The sequence below is a fragment of the Aplidium turbinatum genome, chromosome 3 (assembly GCF_918807975.1).
Source record: "Aplidium turbinatum chromosome 3, kaAplTurb1.1, whole genome shotgun sequence".
Taxonomy (NCBI): Eukaryota; Metazoa; Chordata; class Ascidiacea; order Aplousobranchia; family Polyclinidae; genus Aplidium; species Aplidium turbinatum.
The window spans coordinates 22141659-22159940 of NC_137474.1; the positions used below are offsets into that span (position 1 = coordinate 22141659).

At 38.0% G+C, this 18282-nt stretch overlaps 1 protein-coding gene across 1 annotated transcript in view; it reads right to left on the reverse strand.

The window, feature by feature from the left end:
* The window catches only part of LOC145767602 (vacuolar protein sorting-associated protein 33A-like), a 212535-nt gene that overhangs the window by 39728 nt on the left and 154525 nt on the right, over positions 1-18282 (reverse strand). The window contains exons 5-6 of the mRNA XM_082579455.1: positions 12307-12491; positions 11749-11875 (exon numbers count right to left, since the gene is read on the reverse strand). Of these exons, the coding sequence (XP_082435581.1) occupies positions 11749-11875; positions 12307-12491 (312 nt within the window). The remainder of the gene's footprint in view (positions 1-11748; positions 11876-12306; positions 12492-18282) is intronic.

Consider the following 18282-nt stretch of genomic DNA (forward strand, 5'->3'; position numbering starts at 1 on the left):
GAAAACATTGTGAATATAGCAATGAAACATTTTTGTCAATTGCAGAAGTTTGAAACAAAACGTATTTATCATACTTTTGCACATGAAGCAGGTAGCTTTTCTTGACAGTTTAGCATTGGTTGGGGCAAAAAATCTTTTTGCAGATTTGAGATATGGGGCATTGAAATGAAGCACCCCAAAACTTTTGTTCAATAAAATAAAGTGTTTCCCTTTGCTTTTTTCACAAATGTAATAACATATTTGAATTCCTTGCCCCAAAAACTATAAGAATACATATTTTTATTATTTCTGTATCTTATAAAATAAGAATTATAAGCCATTTTTGTTTTTGTGATGCGAAAACAGCGCCTCTAGTGGCAAAAATGTAACTGTCGATATCTTGAAAACCGCTTGATGGATTTTGACAGCGTAAATGACAATCTTCATCTTTTTCCAGTAGCTCTAACATATTAAAAAATAAAGAAATTCTGAGAGGATGGGTTACAAAATTTCAAAATTTTGACTGTATTATAATAGAATGACCCAGATATTCTTTGACTTGTCAGCAGCAAGTGGTGATAACTGTGGCTGTGAGAGTTTGTTGCTCAGCCTACTTTGACATTGTTTTAAGCTTGATGAGTTTATTACAACGAAAGGTGGAAATTAAATCACAAACTGATAGAACCAGCTTACTAAAAACAACCAAGTTACAAGGGCTTTTTAAACGTTTAGCAACGTAAAAACTATACAAAATTATACATTTTTGCTATCTGCTATTCAATTGAACGAACCACGAACCATCAGATGTTAGGTTGTCCGTCCAATTGTGACCATTTCAGCATTCAGCCAGAGAGTTGATTATTACTTTAAACTTTTTTTGGTAATTACACAACAAACAAGAGTAATAGTAGCGGTGGAAAGTTGCATTTTTCCTTTGTTCTGAGAAACGCAACCTTAATGACGTCATGAACAGCGTAGCTTCTGATTGGTTTATGGTTCGTGGTTCAATGGGATATCAGTATGTTAAAGTGCCTACCGCCCTTAGGTTACACATTATTTGTCGAATAGTTTTTGTACGACTACACAAATGACTTGGTTTACATTTTACATCGTATTATCAATCATGATAGCCTATTTGGAGAGTTTGCGCAAACCCCTTATTAATTTTTCAGAAACCCCAATTATGATGTAATGTTTCTTCCATTATACCCCAGTCCTCAATCACGGTGGCCTTTCATTACTAAAACCTACTATCAGGTATCGGTATCGACCAAAATAATGGTATCGGTACATCTCTACAAAACACCCAATAAAACTTATGTCCACCCATAATGAAGGGGAGGGGTGGTTGGCGTCTTTTCTGTGACCGCCTCAATATATGTCCTTGATTTGAGACAGATGATGAGTCCTCGGTTGCGATCGACGTCGAAAGATTAGGAACCTCATTGGCTGTGGGTGAATGAGGAACCTCGTCAGCTGTCGATGAATCAGGAACCTTGTCGGCTGTCGATGACGACGTGAAGGCGTCTCCACTCTCCAAATGGGACCCCGAGGGTCTACTCGAACCTGTAAACTACGACTCCTATGTCGCTTCACCATGAAGGCAGGAACCTAACAAGGGCTCCGGCTTTGCCTGGGACCAAAATACTTTAAAAAATCTATATCTTTGCTTCTGCAGAAAATCCGCAGAAAACGCCTTTTTTTACACGTTTAGTATCGGCCACAGTATCGGCCAAATTTTGCCGATACCGATACTCAAAAAATGGCCGATATCACCGATGCCGATATATCGGTACATCTCTAGTACTGCTCGGTACAAAAGTAGCCTATGTACAACTTTACAAAGCATAAAACATTATCAAGAAATACCACGTTTTTGATTGTTGACAGTAAATACAAGAAGGCTTGTATTGAGTGACATTGATAGCCTAACAGCACAGCAATAAGGCATGCAAGTTTGCAAGAAGTCAAGTTTTGTAAATAGCCTAGGCTACATAATAGTAGTAAGCAGTTAGCTATGGTATTTTGTAATTTCCGCAAAACTAAAGCATACAAGGTTGAAATCAGTTAGAAAGTGATGTTTCCAATTCAGCTCAGTTACATCGCCCTGGCACGTGTAAGTGTAATTGTCGGACTATTTTCCCAAAAAATAAAGTTTTTTTTTTATTTCGCTTCCAGGTTTGGTGGCTGTGCAATTTTAAGATAGTGGTAACACTGTTTTATTGATGTATATTTTAAACTTTTGCGATCTTTCCCTTTTGTTGGTGTCAAATTCGTATGTTTACTTTGCCGTTTTGTACATGTTTGTGCCAGCAGCAAAACTATATTGAATTGAATGTTAGGCTCATTTAGTCATTCCATTTACAAATAAAGACACCTGATCAATTGTTGCAGGTTGTGTAGCTTGTAACAAATTTCGAAATATGGGACGTTGCTCTGCTTATGGCTGTAAAAGTGGCTATGATAGGCATAAAACACCAAAACGTGTGTCAATGCACAGTAGGGTGGGCCGTCGGAAACAGATCGCTTAGCAACTCGAGTTTCTTAGGAGGTTTGTCGAGTAAATGGCGAAATCGAAAACCATTTTTTAATTGAACGCCAGGAAGACGGCGCACAACTGGGACCTAATCGGTAAATCACCCCATTCCAGGGATATTGACAGGGTTGCCATAACGTCCTTATTTCTAAGATTTGTCCTTATTTTGAAGAACTCTATCTAAGAAAATATTACTGTCCTTATTGCTAGGAAATGTCCTTCTTTTTGACTTGAGTCCTTATTTTGTCTTATTTTCAACAATTAGTGAATAAACTTAGTGGAATGACAGCCAAATCCCTACTACAGTAAAAGTAAACCTAGACCTGAGTTGTCTTGAGATGCACAAAGTATTTTTTTACGAACAATGAGTTGCTGGAACACATTGTTTCTGGCAAACAATATGGCATGTGATATATAATGGCTCGTATAAATGCTGAGGTTTGTTCAAAAACGTTTGTTTTACTTTGTATGAAAATTTAATTTTTCTGTTGTCCTTATTTTGGGGTTCATGTCGATGGCAACCCTAGATATTGCAGTGGCGTATATTCAGAGTTTGTGTGCCGCACACCCATCAAACATGGTTGATTCATCAATCATCATACAGTTAAACATGCAAGTAGGCTACTTGGTAGCCTATATAAATGGTGAAGGCAGGGTATACAAGTAAGTAGGCTTCTTGGTAGCCTATATAAAAGGTGAAGGTTTGGTATGCAAGTAAGTAGGCTACTTGGTGATGATGAAGGCGTATACAAGTACGATAGCCTAAGATGATGAAGGCGTATACAAGTACGGTAGCCTAAGTACTTGGTAGCCTACATAAAAGGTGATGGCAGGGTATGCAAGTAAGTAGGCTACTTGGTAGCCTATATAAAAGGTGAAGGCATGGTATGAGCATTGCAGGTAAGGTAGATATAAAAGTGAAGGCAAGGTAATATGGACTACTCACAGTACTCAGGTATCAGGTATATATTAGTGCTCAGAGAAGGCAAACAGGTAGGGTATTGGCCTACTGACTGAAGCAAGTATAATTGGGTTCTGTTTCAGTGAAAAGTTTATTCACAATAGTGGAGGGAAATTTAAAACAAAATTCGCAATTTATTACAGGTATTCAGTACAGTAATTCGTAGTGGTGGCGGTAGCCTACGTCGAATTTTACATTGATTGATTGAATACAAGTAATCAGTAGGCTACCGGTGGCAGTTTACCAATTAATTGCAGTTAATTGGTCTGCAATAGTTATAACATGGCCGCATATACTCGATCTGCTGATCCGGTGTTCGGCTTTGCCAAAGAAATGAATGAACTGGTTCTTCCCACCAGTGGTGACGTTCTCCGATATTGCGCCCAAGTGAAAGAACAATACAAAATCATGAAGAAGAAGGACACCGGAGATTGCAAGAAGGAAATGGGGCTGCGCGAAATGGCGGAAGCAGTGGCGACTAAGATAACAAGCATCTACAATTTCGCCACAGTGGCGATCATTACGCGTGAGGGAGTGATCAAGAAGATTCTGAAGCAATGGGCCATGGTTAAGATGAAGAATAAAATCCCCACGGCAAGAAAGACGGCTGAATGGAAAGCTTCAATGAAGGCCAGTCTTTGCCTCGACACTCTTTTCGACGTCGTTGACGACAAATCGCTGCATTCACGCGAGGTTGATTTTGTTAAAGACCAACGCGGAGCACGCATTGGTTTCATTGGAAACGTCGATTGGAAGGCGGAAAAATCTGAGAAGAAGAGGGACGAGCGGAAGGAGCAATTGCTTTTGAGAGAGAAGCGAGAAAAAGAGCGGGAAGAACGCGAAGAATGTACTCAAGACTCGGATGACGACAATACAGAAGAAACTCCTAGAAGGCGCTTCCCTTCAGAGTAATCGATCGGCAGAGAAGAAATCGAAGAAGAGCAGGAGCGATGTACTTTCGATCTTCGTACAGTTGCGCGTGAGGCGGAAAGGTATAGAATTTCGAGTAGAGCAGCAGCTGCCCTCGCCACCGCAACATTACTGGACACAAAAGATGATTTCAATCGGATGATGGTAGTGGATAAAAACAAGCTCGTTCGTGCACGAAAACGGCTTCGTTTAGAGATGAATCACTTTGCTTCAATATCGCTCGGCACAATAGTTGAAGGCCTTTACTTTGACGGCAGAAAGGATAAAGCCCTTACATTGAATGGCATAACTGGCTATCGTCAAAAATCAATCGAAGACCACTACGTGATGCTGAAATACCCAGGAGGTGAATATATCGACCACGTTTCCATTCAAGGGCGTTCAACTGGAAACAACATTGCCAAAACGATGTTGGCTGCTCTTGAAGTCAAGGGAATTGACGTGAAAGGCATTCAGGTCGTTGGCTGCGACGGAACTGTCGTCAATACAGGTAAGCACACAGGAGCCATCACCAGCATTGAGCAACATATCGGGAGTGCGGTACAATGGTCGATTTGCCAGTTTCACCTCAACGAACTCCCGCTTCGGCATCTCTTCGGCGAGTTGGACGGGAAATCATCAGGACCGCAAACCTTCAAAGGATTTATTGGCCGTGTCGTCGCTAATGATAAGTACAAAATGGGAGAATTTGCAGTCGTCGAGTTCGAGAAGATAAAATCCAACCTGACAGAAGTCGATGAGGTGATGGATATTAGCGGCGATCAAAAGTATCTGCTCGATATCGTGTTGGTCATCGAGGGAAGTCTGCCTCCAGAAAGCATTCGATTCCGTGATCCAGGAAAACAGGGTCATGCACGATGGCTTACTCTCGCTTCAAGGATATGCCGACTTTATATCTCGGAGCCAGAACCAACAGAGGCGCTGATAGAAATGACGAAGTACATCGTTAAAGTTTACGCTCCCATGTGGTTTACTATCAAGCGAAACAATAAGATTCACTTCGCTGCTCGGTCTTTCCTTCGGTTGGTTAAGCTGACTCGCTATCTGACAGGCCAATTAAAAAAAGTCGTCGACAGTTGCCTACAGACAAACGCCTTCGCTGCGCATCCGGAGAATGTAGTGTTGGCTCTTCTGCATGACGAGTCTAAGCCAATGCGTAAGCTCGCAGTTCATCGGATCCAGAAAGCAAGGGACGATTACACGGGTGGGATACGTCGTTTCGAAATTCCCAAAATAAACTTTGAGTACACAGACTTGACAACAAACTCGTTGCTCCGGTGGAGCAAGCAGAAGCTCACTGAGCCACCAATTTTACGCGATTTCAGCATCCAACAGCTCACAGAGCTTTTCGTCGAGACCGATTTTCCTACATCGATTGACAGTTTTCCGTGCTGCACACAAGCAGTTGAGCGCGCAATCAAACTCGTCACCGAAGTGAGCGATGAAGTCATCGGCCATGACCGCAGACATGAACTCATTCTGACGCGAACTGCTGCTCGCTCACAGCGTTCACGTTTTGAGTCAAAGAAAGATTACGTTCTGTGATTGTTTTTGACTGTGTTTACGTCGTTTTGTGTATTTTTTACTTTTTTAATTACCGCACTTTTTATTTTTTTTTGGAAAAAAAAAACGTTTTTTATTGTATTTAGGTGATATTGATTTTTTTGTGCGGCGTCTTCCCGCCGCCCGATCTAAAAAAAAATTTTAGATTAATTGTTTGTGACCTAAGCCTCCTATCTGAGCCGAGTTGCTAAGTGATTTGACAAAAAAAGTGCATTGACGGCCCACCCTAATGCACAGTTTTCCTTTACAAAATCATGAATTGTTAGAAAAATGGATCCGTAAACTTTCTCGAAAAACCAGGTGAGATCAATTGAAGACATATATGAGCGAATACAGACAGAACAAGCCATGCCCTCTGAAATTACTGCGTTGTTGAAAGATGACATTTTCTTTCTTTGTAGTGTTGACATGACTGCTGAAATTCCATCCTTAAGCGTGGGGTTGCGGATTTTTGTTGATTTGTCATACGGGTCCTTTTTGAGTAGCAAAAAAAGAAAAAACAATGTTAATATTGCAAATGGCACAAGAAGTCGTTTCAGTGAAGTCACAAACCTGCTTGCTGACCTAAAATGTCAGTTACCATCTTGTCACGCAACTAGCTTTGATGATGTTCTTGATGATTTTACAACTTCTTTTGAAGCATTTTTTCCTGATTGTAAAAGAATAAATTTCATTACTGAGCAACTGAAGCTTATTGGAGGTTCTACAAACCGACAAAGTACTCTAGATTTACCACTGTTTTTGCATATCTGGTATGGTCAACAAGTGCAAGTGCTTACAGAGTTCTTTTAAAATATGAAATTTTAATTTTGCCTTCAGAAAAAACACTTCGTCGTATCACACATAAACTTGGTGCACCAACTCAAAATGCTTCTGTTAAATATTTAAAAGCACGGCGATCTGGGTTGACTTCACTTGAGTCTAATGTCAACCTCATGCTGGATGAAATTTACACAGCTAGCAGAATTGAGTATGCATCTGGAAGGCTAGTGGGCCTGACTAATGGAAGGGAAGTTGCTTCCACTATTCTGTGTTTTATGGCCTCTTCTTTATGCGGTAAATTCCGAAGATGTGATAGCATTGGTCCCTACTTATCATTTGGATACATAGAAACTTAAACTTGCCATGTGGGATGTCTTACACTTATTGGCTGAATTTGATTTTAATGTTGTATCACTCTGCTGTGACAATCACCCTGTGAGTCGTTCGTTCTTTAAAAACATCTTGTGTGAATGAAGGAAAACAATGGAACGAAACTGTTGACTTCATCACTATTGTTCTCAATATGTGGAAAATTGTTGATGTAAAGACACCATCTATTGGTCATCACAAAAGATACCCACTGCGAGATCCCATTTTAAGTTGTGTTATCTTGAAAAATTTGCTAAATTTATTGAAACTTGGTCTTCAAGTGGACTGCCTTCAAGTGGACATGTTTAGCTTTGAAACAAACTTTGTTGGCTCTCTGTCTTATCTCGGTTTTAGTTATGTCTTGCTTGGAAAATTGCAATCAGATGCTTTAGAGTCCAGATTTAATTGGTATCGTCAAATGTGTGGGGGCAATTATTTCATTTCTGTACAGCAAGTTTTACAGAACGAACGAAAGATCAAAGCTATTTCTCTTATAAAGTTTTCTGGTTTTTCTTTGTGTGACGATTTTGATGACAGTGCTACAACAAGAACATCATATGCTGTTGAAGAAGACATTGACCTATTCCTTGAAGAAATGGATCATTCACTCAAGCCATCGGTTTGTGAGTTAAACAACATTTATTATGTTACAGGAGCAGTGGCCCATTCTCAGCTTCGCAGCAAACCCTGTTCTGCTTGTTCTGACATTCTTTTGTCAAATTCAACTGCCGTTATGGTAATTGAATGAAAAGTCTTTGATAGGGAATGTGATGAAGCCTGCAAATTTAATTATTATTATTATTAACATTGCTACTGCATATTCAATTTAATTCGCTCTGAACCTTTCCTGGAGCAAAAATTCTTAGCGATTGAAGAAAAATAACATTTTTTTGTGCGACTTCTCACAGTTTCATTGATTGATCTTTGGCAAAATTATAAAGATATTTCAAAGTGCACCATGGGCCATGATATCATCAACAATATGATCTGCAGGTTTTTTAATTGTTTTATGTCCAATTATGTTCGTGATCTATCACAAAGCAGTAGATCAACATCGTGCCGTAAAATTACGAAGTTGCGTGGTGGACACTAACAATAGGGAGGGCTGTCGGAAACAGATCGCTTAGCAACTCGAGTTTCTTAGGAGGTTTGTCTAGTAAATGGCGAAATCGAAAACCATTTTTTAATTGAACGCCAGGAAGACGGTGAACAACACGGATCTAATCGGTAAATCACCCCATTCCAGGGATATTGCAGTGGCGTATATTCATAGTGTGTACGCCGCACACCCATCAAACATGGTTGATTCATCAATCACCATACAGTTAAACATGCAAGTAGGCTACTTGGTAGCCTATATAAATGGTGAAGGCAGGATATACAAGTAAGTAGGCTTCTTGGTAACCTATATAAAAGGTTTTGTTTTTGTTTGTCGTATCCAGGCTTACACCCGGTGGTTGAAGATTTAAATTAAGTGGACGGGAAGGCAAGGAAGCCAATCTTCATGTCCACCTTCAGGCATGCCTTCAAGTGTCCTGCCACAGACACAGCCGCATGCTCTTGAGTGGTGTCAAACCAGCGCCCTTTCGATTGCCGTTCCAGTGTTCTTACCACTCGGCTATGCATAAAAAAGGTGAAGGTTTGGTATGCAAGTAACTAGGCTCTTGGTAGCCTATAAAAAAGGTGAAGGCATGGTATGTAAGTAAGTAGGCTACTTGGTAGCCTATATAAAGGATGAAGGCAGGGTATACAAGTACGGTAGCCTACATAAAAGGTGATGGCACGGTATGCAAGTAAGTAAGCTTCTTGATACCCTATATAAATGGTGAAGGCATGGTATGTAAGTAAGTAGGCTACTTGGTAGCCTATGTAAATGGTTAAGGCATGGTATGCAAGTAGCCTATAAGTACTTGGTAGCCTAAATAAAAGGTGATGGCAGGGTATGCAAATGCAAGTAATTAGGCTACTTGGTAGCCTACATAAAAGGTGAAGGCATGTTATGTAGATAAGTAGGCTTCTTGATACCCTATATAAATGGTGAAGGCATAGTATGTCAGTAAGTAGGCTACTTTGTAGCCTACATAAATGGTTAAGGCATGGTATGCAAATAGCCTATAAGTACTTGGTAGCCTAAATAAAAGGTGATAGCAGGGTATGCAAGTAAGTAGGCTACTTGGTAGCCTACGGGTCAGTATTCTTCAAGTGATCCAGAGCAGTTAACCATACCCTGGAATTTCAAATTGATACTTTGCAGTTACATAGATCTCAGCATTCTGAGCACAGAAAACTTTGAATTTTTGAAATCGAACTTGTATTTGCAATGTTATCGCGAGTTGAATTTTCCAGTGCTGCCATCAAATTTTACATAGCATTTGCACATAAAATATTTGTTGCTTACTCAAACTCTTGCAGCTCTGAAGTAGGTCAACATTTTTGTCCAGTATTTGGCAAAATCACTTTTGTAAGTATGCTGGATAAGAATTAAGTGAAGTTTACATAATTTTTGACCTTTGAACCTTGGAAATTTGGAGTAAAAATTGATCAGTTTTTCATGTGTAGTCATGCGTAACAATGTTTCAAATGTGTAAAACTCAAAATGGGTAACTTGGATTTCAAATCTTTTTTTTTTTAAGTGAAAGGTCTTGACGAAAAGAATTTATATTTTTCAGGCAAATCAACAGTATTTTTTCATAAGATATGCATAAATGACAATATACAAAATGTGGGGTAAATTTACAAAACTTCACATCACTTGTTGAGATCGTTTTTTCTTAATGCTGTTATTTCATCTCCCACCACATAAGTAAAGTTTGAAACATAGGAACTGGTTGGCATTTACAAAACATTCAAAAAAGAAGTCATTCCATGTACTTTTTGTATGAAAGTTTGTGTTAACCCTTTGAGGACCGCCGCTGGGACATATGTGTGTCCCATGAAATTAGGCCGATTTCCACCCAGTTAACTTTAAAAATTTGCCACTGCTGATACCCTAACGTAGTATTTGATATCTATGCTAAATTTTAGGATGGACATCCTTTTTTAATTTTTTTTGCGTAGGTGTTGTTTATATGACATATGAAGTGTAAACAAACAAATTCTACATAAATATTTTTTTGGAGAAAATTAATGGTCCTCAAAGGGTTAAAATAAAAACCAAATTTTGTTTTTGTATGAAAATAAAGCAACTTTGGTTTCATTACTCCAATAACAAACTATGTTATTTTGACAATGGATTGATGTAACAGAACAAAATGTGAAGCAATCTTTCAAAAATGCAATTGAAAAGTGTACATGTCAATATCTCCTTAGTAGTATTGTGTGACTTAGTCACTTTTCGTTCTAAACGCTTCAATTGCTCTTTGCTATTTCTGTTGCGTTACTTGGTTTGCGTTGATGTAACAAAAAGTTGTCTGCAAAAATATTCAAAAACAAATACATGAATGCCAATTACGAAATGTTGCATTGATGTGCCACTGTAATGCTAATACGTAATGTCTTTTAACATGGCTGGCCAACTTCTCATTGATTGCGATCGACCAGAAAATTTCTTAATTAGCGATTGACCGGTCGATAATGAAGTCGCTAAGGAACTGTTTTCCTGCGACATCGTTACTGTAAATGGATTTACATTTATCACACATTTACCATTGTCAGCCGTTGTCATCAGCTCAAGCTCGTGTCTGAGCATTGGTTTTGTAGCCTATTCAAGCTGTCGGATGTGGCTTCAGATGGTAATGTAGGATAAGGCTTTGGAGGAGGACAATTCCTAGTATTCTTTCTCCAGATTGATCTGTCACTGGCAAGTTGTTCCCAAGATTCCAGATCAATGTTAGCTTGGTTCAAGGATACTTTTCACTGATCTTAATGTCGAATTTTTGGTCTTTTCCTTGTCTTCAGTTCTCCATAGACCATTGTTCAAGGAAGCCTCATTGGTTTCATCGTCACGACATGTATACTGTCCAGCGGAGGCGGCGTTGCAGTACGGTGGCTTCTAAGCTTGGCAATCTTGCACGATTGTATCATTGGTGAGACGATCCTCATAATGAGTATCCAGTAGCCTACTTGTTTCAGACCATCGTCAGCACTAAGCAATAGAATAGATTCATATTTCAGTTTATTTAGTAGAATATATGAAGCAAAGGGTGGCAGCAATAAATGCACGTAACAACCCTCATATAAATGACTAGCCTCTTTTTTAAACGCAAGCAGCAATCCAATTCGAAACCTACTGCTTCTTTTTGCAAAGGCACTTTTTTAAGTCTTATTACATGATAATGTGCTTCAATAGGCGTGTAGCCGTGTATGACAGGTAATTTGTTTACATAAATAATAAAGCCCTGAACCAAGTAAATAGTCGGAGTTGATCGACAATTTTCTCTAAGATATTTATGGAAAAAGAAGCTTTTTAAGAATCTTGCTGACTTCTTGAAGTCAATACAAAATGTGATGTGATAGACCAGTTGAGACTTGACAATTGACAAGTCAATTGCGATCGACGTGTTGGCCACCCCTGTTCAAGGAATGAATTGAAAATTAGTCTAATTACTCAAAATGAAAGCAATGGGACCTTGAATTCTGGTGGGGCCCGAGTCAAAAAAAATATCGAGAACCACTGATCTAAGGCTTTTCAAAATTACACAAATAAAACCTGTGAATTCTTTGATAAGTTCCGCTATGCTGGTATGCAAAGCCAACATTGCTTTAGACTGTTGCATTTGAGGAAGAAGAGATACAAAGTTTTTCATTTCTCCAACAGTTTTTACTGCATGTCGTTCCTGAGATAAAAAAGACAGACATAAACCTATGGGAAAATTAGTTACTTGTTAGTACTGTTTTTCATTACTTATTTGTTATTATTTCCGGAAAACATGATGGCACTTCGTTGAAGAACATGATGAAAATTTTCACCAAGACATAAGTTATAATACAGAAATATATGTATCAAGGGTGATGGAATGTCAGCATGATAATAAACTATTTCAGGAGTTCAACAAGTGAATGTTTGGAATCTCAACCCTCCATTTAACCTAAAAAAGAAGCTATTGTCATCAAATGGTATTCAACTACTAGATACTACTTGACATCTTAGTCAAACCATTTTGGAGAGTTTTATGCAAAACGGATAGACTTTGCTTAAAAGTTGACAAAATTAAAAACTTTTTAGGATAAGCAGATATAAAATATACCAAAAAAGAATTGTTCTAACTTCAAACTTTTCAGATATTAGTTTGGCTCGTTTCTTCAGCATCGGACCCACAGCATTGAAGTTGCAATCCCGTAATTGAGCAAACAATTCATCTTTCGATGACAAGAGAACTTTCTTTTTTTCTGTTGTGAGATCATCAGACTTCGATGTGTTTGAAAAATTTTCAGGAGGAAAGCTTGCTGTGGCTGCAATGCAAAAAGGTGATTAAGGATTTAAAGCACGGTGGAACTTTTTTCGTGAAGAAGGACAGAAAAAACTATGAAAAGAATGCGCATTGTATAAGATTGGATACATGGTAAACGGTTCTAATTAATTTCATGTTGTTGCCATAACGGAAACAAACTAAACAAGAAGTACCTCTTTTAAATTAATAGAATATAGTCAAGTGGGGCAAAAAAAACAGTGGGGGTATTGGGGTAAAAAAAAACACTTACCCATTTACATCTAAAATGAGTAGATATTCACTCAAATTTTTTACTTTCTGTTTAACCACCACCCATCGGTGTTTGAGTGACGCAATCGTGACGCGCAATCGGCATTTTTTTCTCGCGTTTTTGCATTTTGCACTGTCTTGTACAAAAAGTAGTGTCTTGTATAAAAGCAAACATTGTCAGTGATTGACATTTAATTTTTACATCAAAATAAAAGAAAACTTTGTAAAATGAATTTTGTAGGCGGGTTTAATAATTTTTTGCATGGGGGCCCCCGATCTAAAAGTGCTCCGGGCCCTCCATTAGACTAAACCTGCCCCTGTGGAAAAATACTTCGGTTTACAACAAAAGAAAATTCGAGTTGCCTCCTCGTACAGCTAAGCAACCATTGGAATAACTTCAAGTCGCTCATGCGAAACAGCAGCCAATCTGCTGAAACAGTAGCTCAGAAAGCTCACATCACAGGCAACACAGAAAGCTCACAAACAAAATTCCGCTATAACGTTGATTTATTACAGCTGAATCATTGCCTGAAAATAACAGAACCATTAGGTGATTCCCCTCTCAACTGCTAGCAAAGGACAGCAAAAGGCGACTACGGCTGTCAAACCAAGAAAAGTCTGTCGGGAGTTGCCGACGTCCGACGAAAAAAAATGTCGGCTGTAGCCGACCGGAAGTGGTTAAGTAGTCTCCGGTGAATAATTTGAGGGGTAGAGGAAAAAGATTGGATTTGACAAAGAAGAGATATGTTAAATAAAGTAAATATGGCCAGCAAAGGGTGCAAAAAAAGGTTCGGAGAAATTTATTAAAGGTTTTTGTTCAGTTTTAGTGATAGTTAGTATGAATGTTTAAATGTTATATTGTAAGTACTATGTTGTGAGGCTACTTGATGCAAGAAAGACTGGGGCCTCCAAATGTTAGTGTAGATTATTATTGAGGTGTTTTATTTACCCCAATAAATTTTGTTGATTTGGGGTAAAAAAAACAGTGCGTTTGTTACGAACAATCGCTCCCCAAATCAGACGTCACATACAACCGTTAAAGTCTACTTAATCTGGCATCTTACGTCATGGAATATTGCTAAAAAATGAGCAGAGATTTCATCATTCTTTTGTAACACCTGTGAACTATTGTATCATTTTGAATTATAACCTATTGCATCATCTTGAATGAAAGGTATTTCATCATCCATTTTTAACACCTGTGGAATTGTTTAACAATGCATATGGACTGTTACGTCATAGAGACGGGTTACATGTATTTGAAATATCGCAATCAATTCTCTCATTTTGTAGACTGTCGCTGTGACAGTTAAACAGTTCTGCTTTGGGTAACAACTAGACGACATTTCCATTATTTATCTGGAAATCTGTTTTGTGGTGACAAGTTGTTTTTTGTTAGAGCGTACCGTGTTGCGCTATTTTTGTAACAGCCCGTGTTGCTGTGTTTTGTGAAATACAATTAGTGAAAAGGCTTTCAAAAGTGTGTTTCTTTGGTGTCATCGCATACAGACGAAGGATTTGGGAATTTCATCCTACAACTTTCCCACGGAGATTACAGCTGTGACCAGCATTTTATGGAAGATTTTGGCTTCATATTGGTGTTACATCAACTGCCAAGCAGTATATCACCAAAAGATATAAAAACAAACTTCTGGATGCATCAGTGCCAATGTATGCAATATGCATGTGTCATGCCCATTGCCCAATCAATTGATGTAGTTAGAATTGGGGATCCGAGGTTAAGATTAGTGTTGCGGGTTACTCGATCAATAGCGCAGATTGAGAGCACAGAGTGATCCATCGATTGATTGTGCATAACACATACAATCATACATACACAAACTGAACTTGTTTGATTTCCTGTCTGTTGGTTTTTAGTTTTATGTTCATTCACAAACTGCTGATTGATTTTCTGGGATTTACAATCCGTGAAATTCAATCGCCCGCACGTTTAAACTAGAGCTGCAGTTAAAATTCGAGATGGCTGCACAAGTACATCAGACACAATTTTTTGTCTTGCTGCTATTTTTATTAGAAACGAGACTTTGCAATTTCACAATGTGCATTTTAATCAAAAGTGCATACAAAAATTGGGTACACAATCGTTTACATCATTATCATGGCTTATCCCTTCGACTTCGACTATGATAGGTTCAGCATCTCTCACAATCCTTGATATATGAGTTACACAAAGCTTCTTTCCTCTGGTGGAGAATCATTTACACTACGTATGAAATCAATAGCAAGACACATGAAACCAATATTATGATAATAAAGAAGAAGTTTGCTATACTAACAGGTGTTTTTTTTACCCCAAAGCTGGGGTAAAAAAAATTCAGGTATTTTGTGCATAATTTTCAAACCATTAATGGATTTAAAAAAATTCATTGTGGGATAATAGACAGACATGCTCTTTATATTGTGACCAACTTTAGTGGTCATACTTGATGATAAGCTAAAATATCTATCACAACCTTTCTGAAAAACAATCTTTTTACCCCACTTGACTATATTTAAACTGATCAGTGATTACCACAACGTATAATCCCAGAGATGTTTCATTGATTTTGGTTATACTTGGGAAATTGAGTCTGAATATGACATTCAAAGTGGTACAGCTACAGGTTTTTCCACAACTTCTACAAACAAGCACAAATGAAACTGTATCAGTGAAAACACTAGTACTTTGTGAATGACAGCTTGTATGACGTTCTTTTGCGATGGGCATTTGGGAAATCACGCTGGAGAACCTTCTGTTGTAACCTAAGTGCTATCGTGTGTGGTGTCTCTCCCTAATACCTGTCTTACCCAATACTGTGATGACAACTCTCATCTTATTCTTGAAACAAAATGACCTAGATTTTCAGTTATTACCAGTTGCACTTAGTTCTAAACAGTTGTTCAGCAAAGACCGTACAAGTTTCATACATTTCTTCCGCATTGTGTTTTCTTACAATTTTTTTTTTGACAACTGAACCAATCAGAAAGCCTAGAATTGAACATACCGTAAGTGCAGCGAAATTTTTGGCAGCACAGAAAAAAAAACGATGATGTATTTGAAGCGTGAAGCAATGACCACACTTTAACCAATTAATAAAGAGCTTAAAATGTAGATGCTAAACATGTGCAGCATACAAACATTTCAAGAACAATACTGCCTTCATTTTCAGTGCTATAAAATCCTTCGACACTTCTTCAAGACATTTACAACTTTAAACAGACATAACTCAGCAACAACACTACATTTAACATTATAAAAACATAAAACAATAACATAACGTTTTCGGCTCGTCATACAGCCCTTTTCAAGCATATAAAAAAAACAATTTTTGAAAGATATACCAAAGAATTATACGATATCACAACAAAAATATGGTCAAATCTAAACACTTGAGAAACTTGCTTAACTACCTCACACAAAATGATGACCGAAAAATCACGCAGCACGACGGGTCAAGTATTTGAGAGGTAAAATTAATTAATTGTTCAGAGAAGGACTCAAGCAGTATATGCAAGACGGACAGAAGCACAACACGAGATAGTAGCACAAACAAAGCAAAAATACGAAAAGCACAAGACGTGACAATTCAATCAAAAACTGTTGAAAGATAAGAGGCTCCACCAGAAAATAATTGCCTGTTCAGCCCTGGGTTAAAAGATTTGATGATCAATGACTTGTGAATCTTGGTGCCAAACTCAAATGCTCTCCCACTCCCACTCTCATCGCCAAATGTCGTGTGGTCATACCAATGGATGTCGAACTTGCATCACGCCAGCAAGTGAACTTATACACGATGTTTAAACATAAGCGGAAAGGAGTTTTATATTTCAACTAAAAATAGTAACCAGTTTTAAATGTTTTATAGATGGGAAAAATCTTAACGTTAAACTTCAAGGCTGAATCTGGATAAATTTGTGGCAAAATGTTTGGATTCCTTACCAATAAACGAGATTGTTAAAAAGTTCTTGAAATCAGGCTCCTCAACTGGAGACGTAGTGGAAACCAGATTCAAAAACCTTATTGAAAACCAAGTCGGATAATGATTAGCACCAAAGTACGAGCGTAATTCAAATGTCTCAAGCTCGCGAGGTAAGGCACTTGATTATACTTTTAAAAGTTACCTCTCTACCCAAATTGTATTTACAACTTTATTTCAAAACCCAAGATTAACATGTAAGAATGACAAAATGGCCTTTTCATTTATCTTACAAATCTTAAATGATATTTATATTGATTTTCTAACCGGCTGAGCCTTTTTATCTTATATCAGTTGAAGCGCATACTTTTATCGTTTTTCATTCCTTCACACTTTCACGATTTGATTTTTTGTGCTGTTTGCTTTTAGCTTAACTGAAGATGATCTAGCCACTAGCTGATCGAAATCGATTTTTAGCTATTTATGATTGAACTGACTCGTGTGAGAATAAATTACTTTGCACTAAAGGACCACAACTAAATTTAATGAGATTTTTGTTTACTGTCCACCAATTGGTCAATGCGCGGTGTAAATTTGCTAACAGCGCATCGAAAATCATTTCCAGGCGCACTTAATCCGTTTTGAATTTTTGACCTGATGTTCATCATGGCTGAAAATCCCTGCTCACATTCCCACAAGGAAGGGAAATCAGTAGCTGTGGAATAGCATGGAAAGCTTGCGTTGAATATGAAGAGGCCATACTAAGCCAGAAGTTTATTGGTTAACATTCCTTGCAACTGTTATTGAACATTTTATTCTAGCATTATTCAACTCTATTTGTAGCTTAAGCTATAAAACAGTAGATGATATCTATCAAGAGCAATCATTTCAGATAATTAACGCCCACTGTCTCACAGCGTTGTATGGCTTTTCAAAGCAATTGTGCTCCTTGTTGACAATTGACATGACCTGTATTCTGAAGATCGTAATGATACGAAACAACAGGGAATAGTTACGTAACAATAAGAATAGGCTTCCGGAATTTTTTTCTGTAAACAAAACCAGATAAACAAAATATAAAGTTGTGAATCCAGATTTTTGTGAAAAAAACGGAAACTACTTAGTACCACCTGAAAAACCTTTGCGTACCACTAGTGGTACGCGTACCACACGTTGGGAACCCCTGCTTTAGATGAAGTGGTTTGTTATGGTTATTGTATGGTCAGAATGGCCAGTTTCGGCGAGTTCCCTATTCAACGAGAGCCTTTTTCGGCGAGTTCCCTATTCAACAAGAGCCTTTTTCGGCGAGTTCCCTATTTGACGATTTTTTGAAATTTTTGAAAGGAAATTATCGGGTACCATAGCCTAATTATCATTGCTGTTTTTACATCGCTATAACGCCGCTAAACGTTAAAATCATGCAGAAAAAAACAAAAACTCGTCATGTTTATGTCTATAAGTTAGTACTTTTCAATAGTTAAAATGATTAGTTTGGATCAAAAAATGTGTGGCCTATAGCTTGGATTGAAAGGTAATTATCGGGTACCGTAGCCTAGTTATCCCAACCAGCAAAATTTGTTCCAAGAACCCAGTTAGCCTAACAGTTCATTTTTACATTGTAGTAAC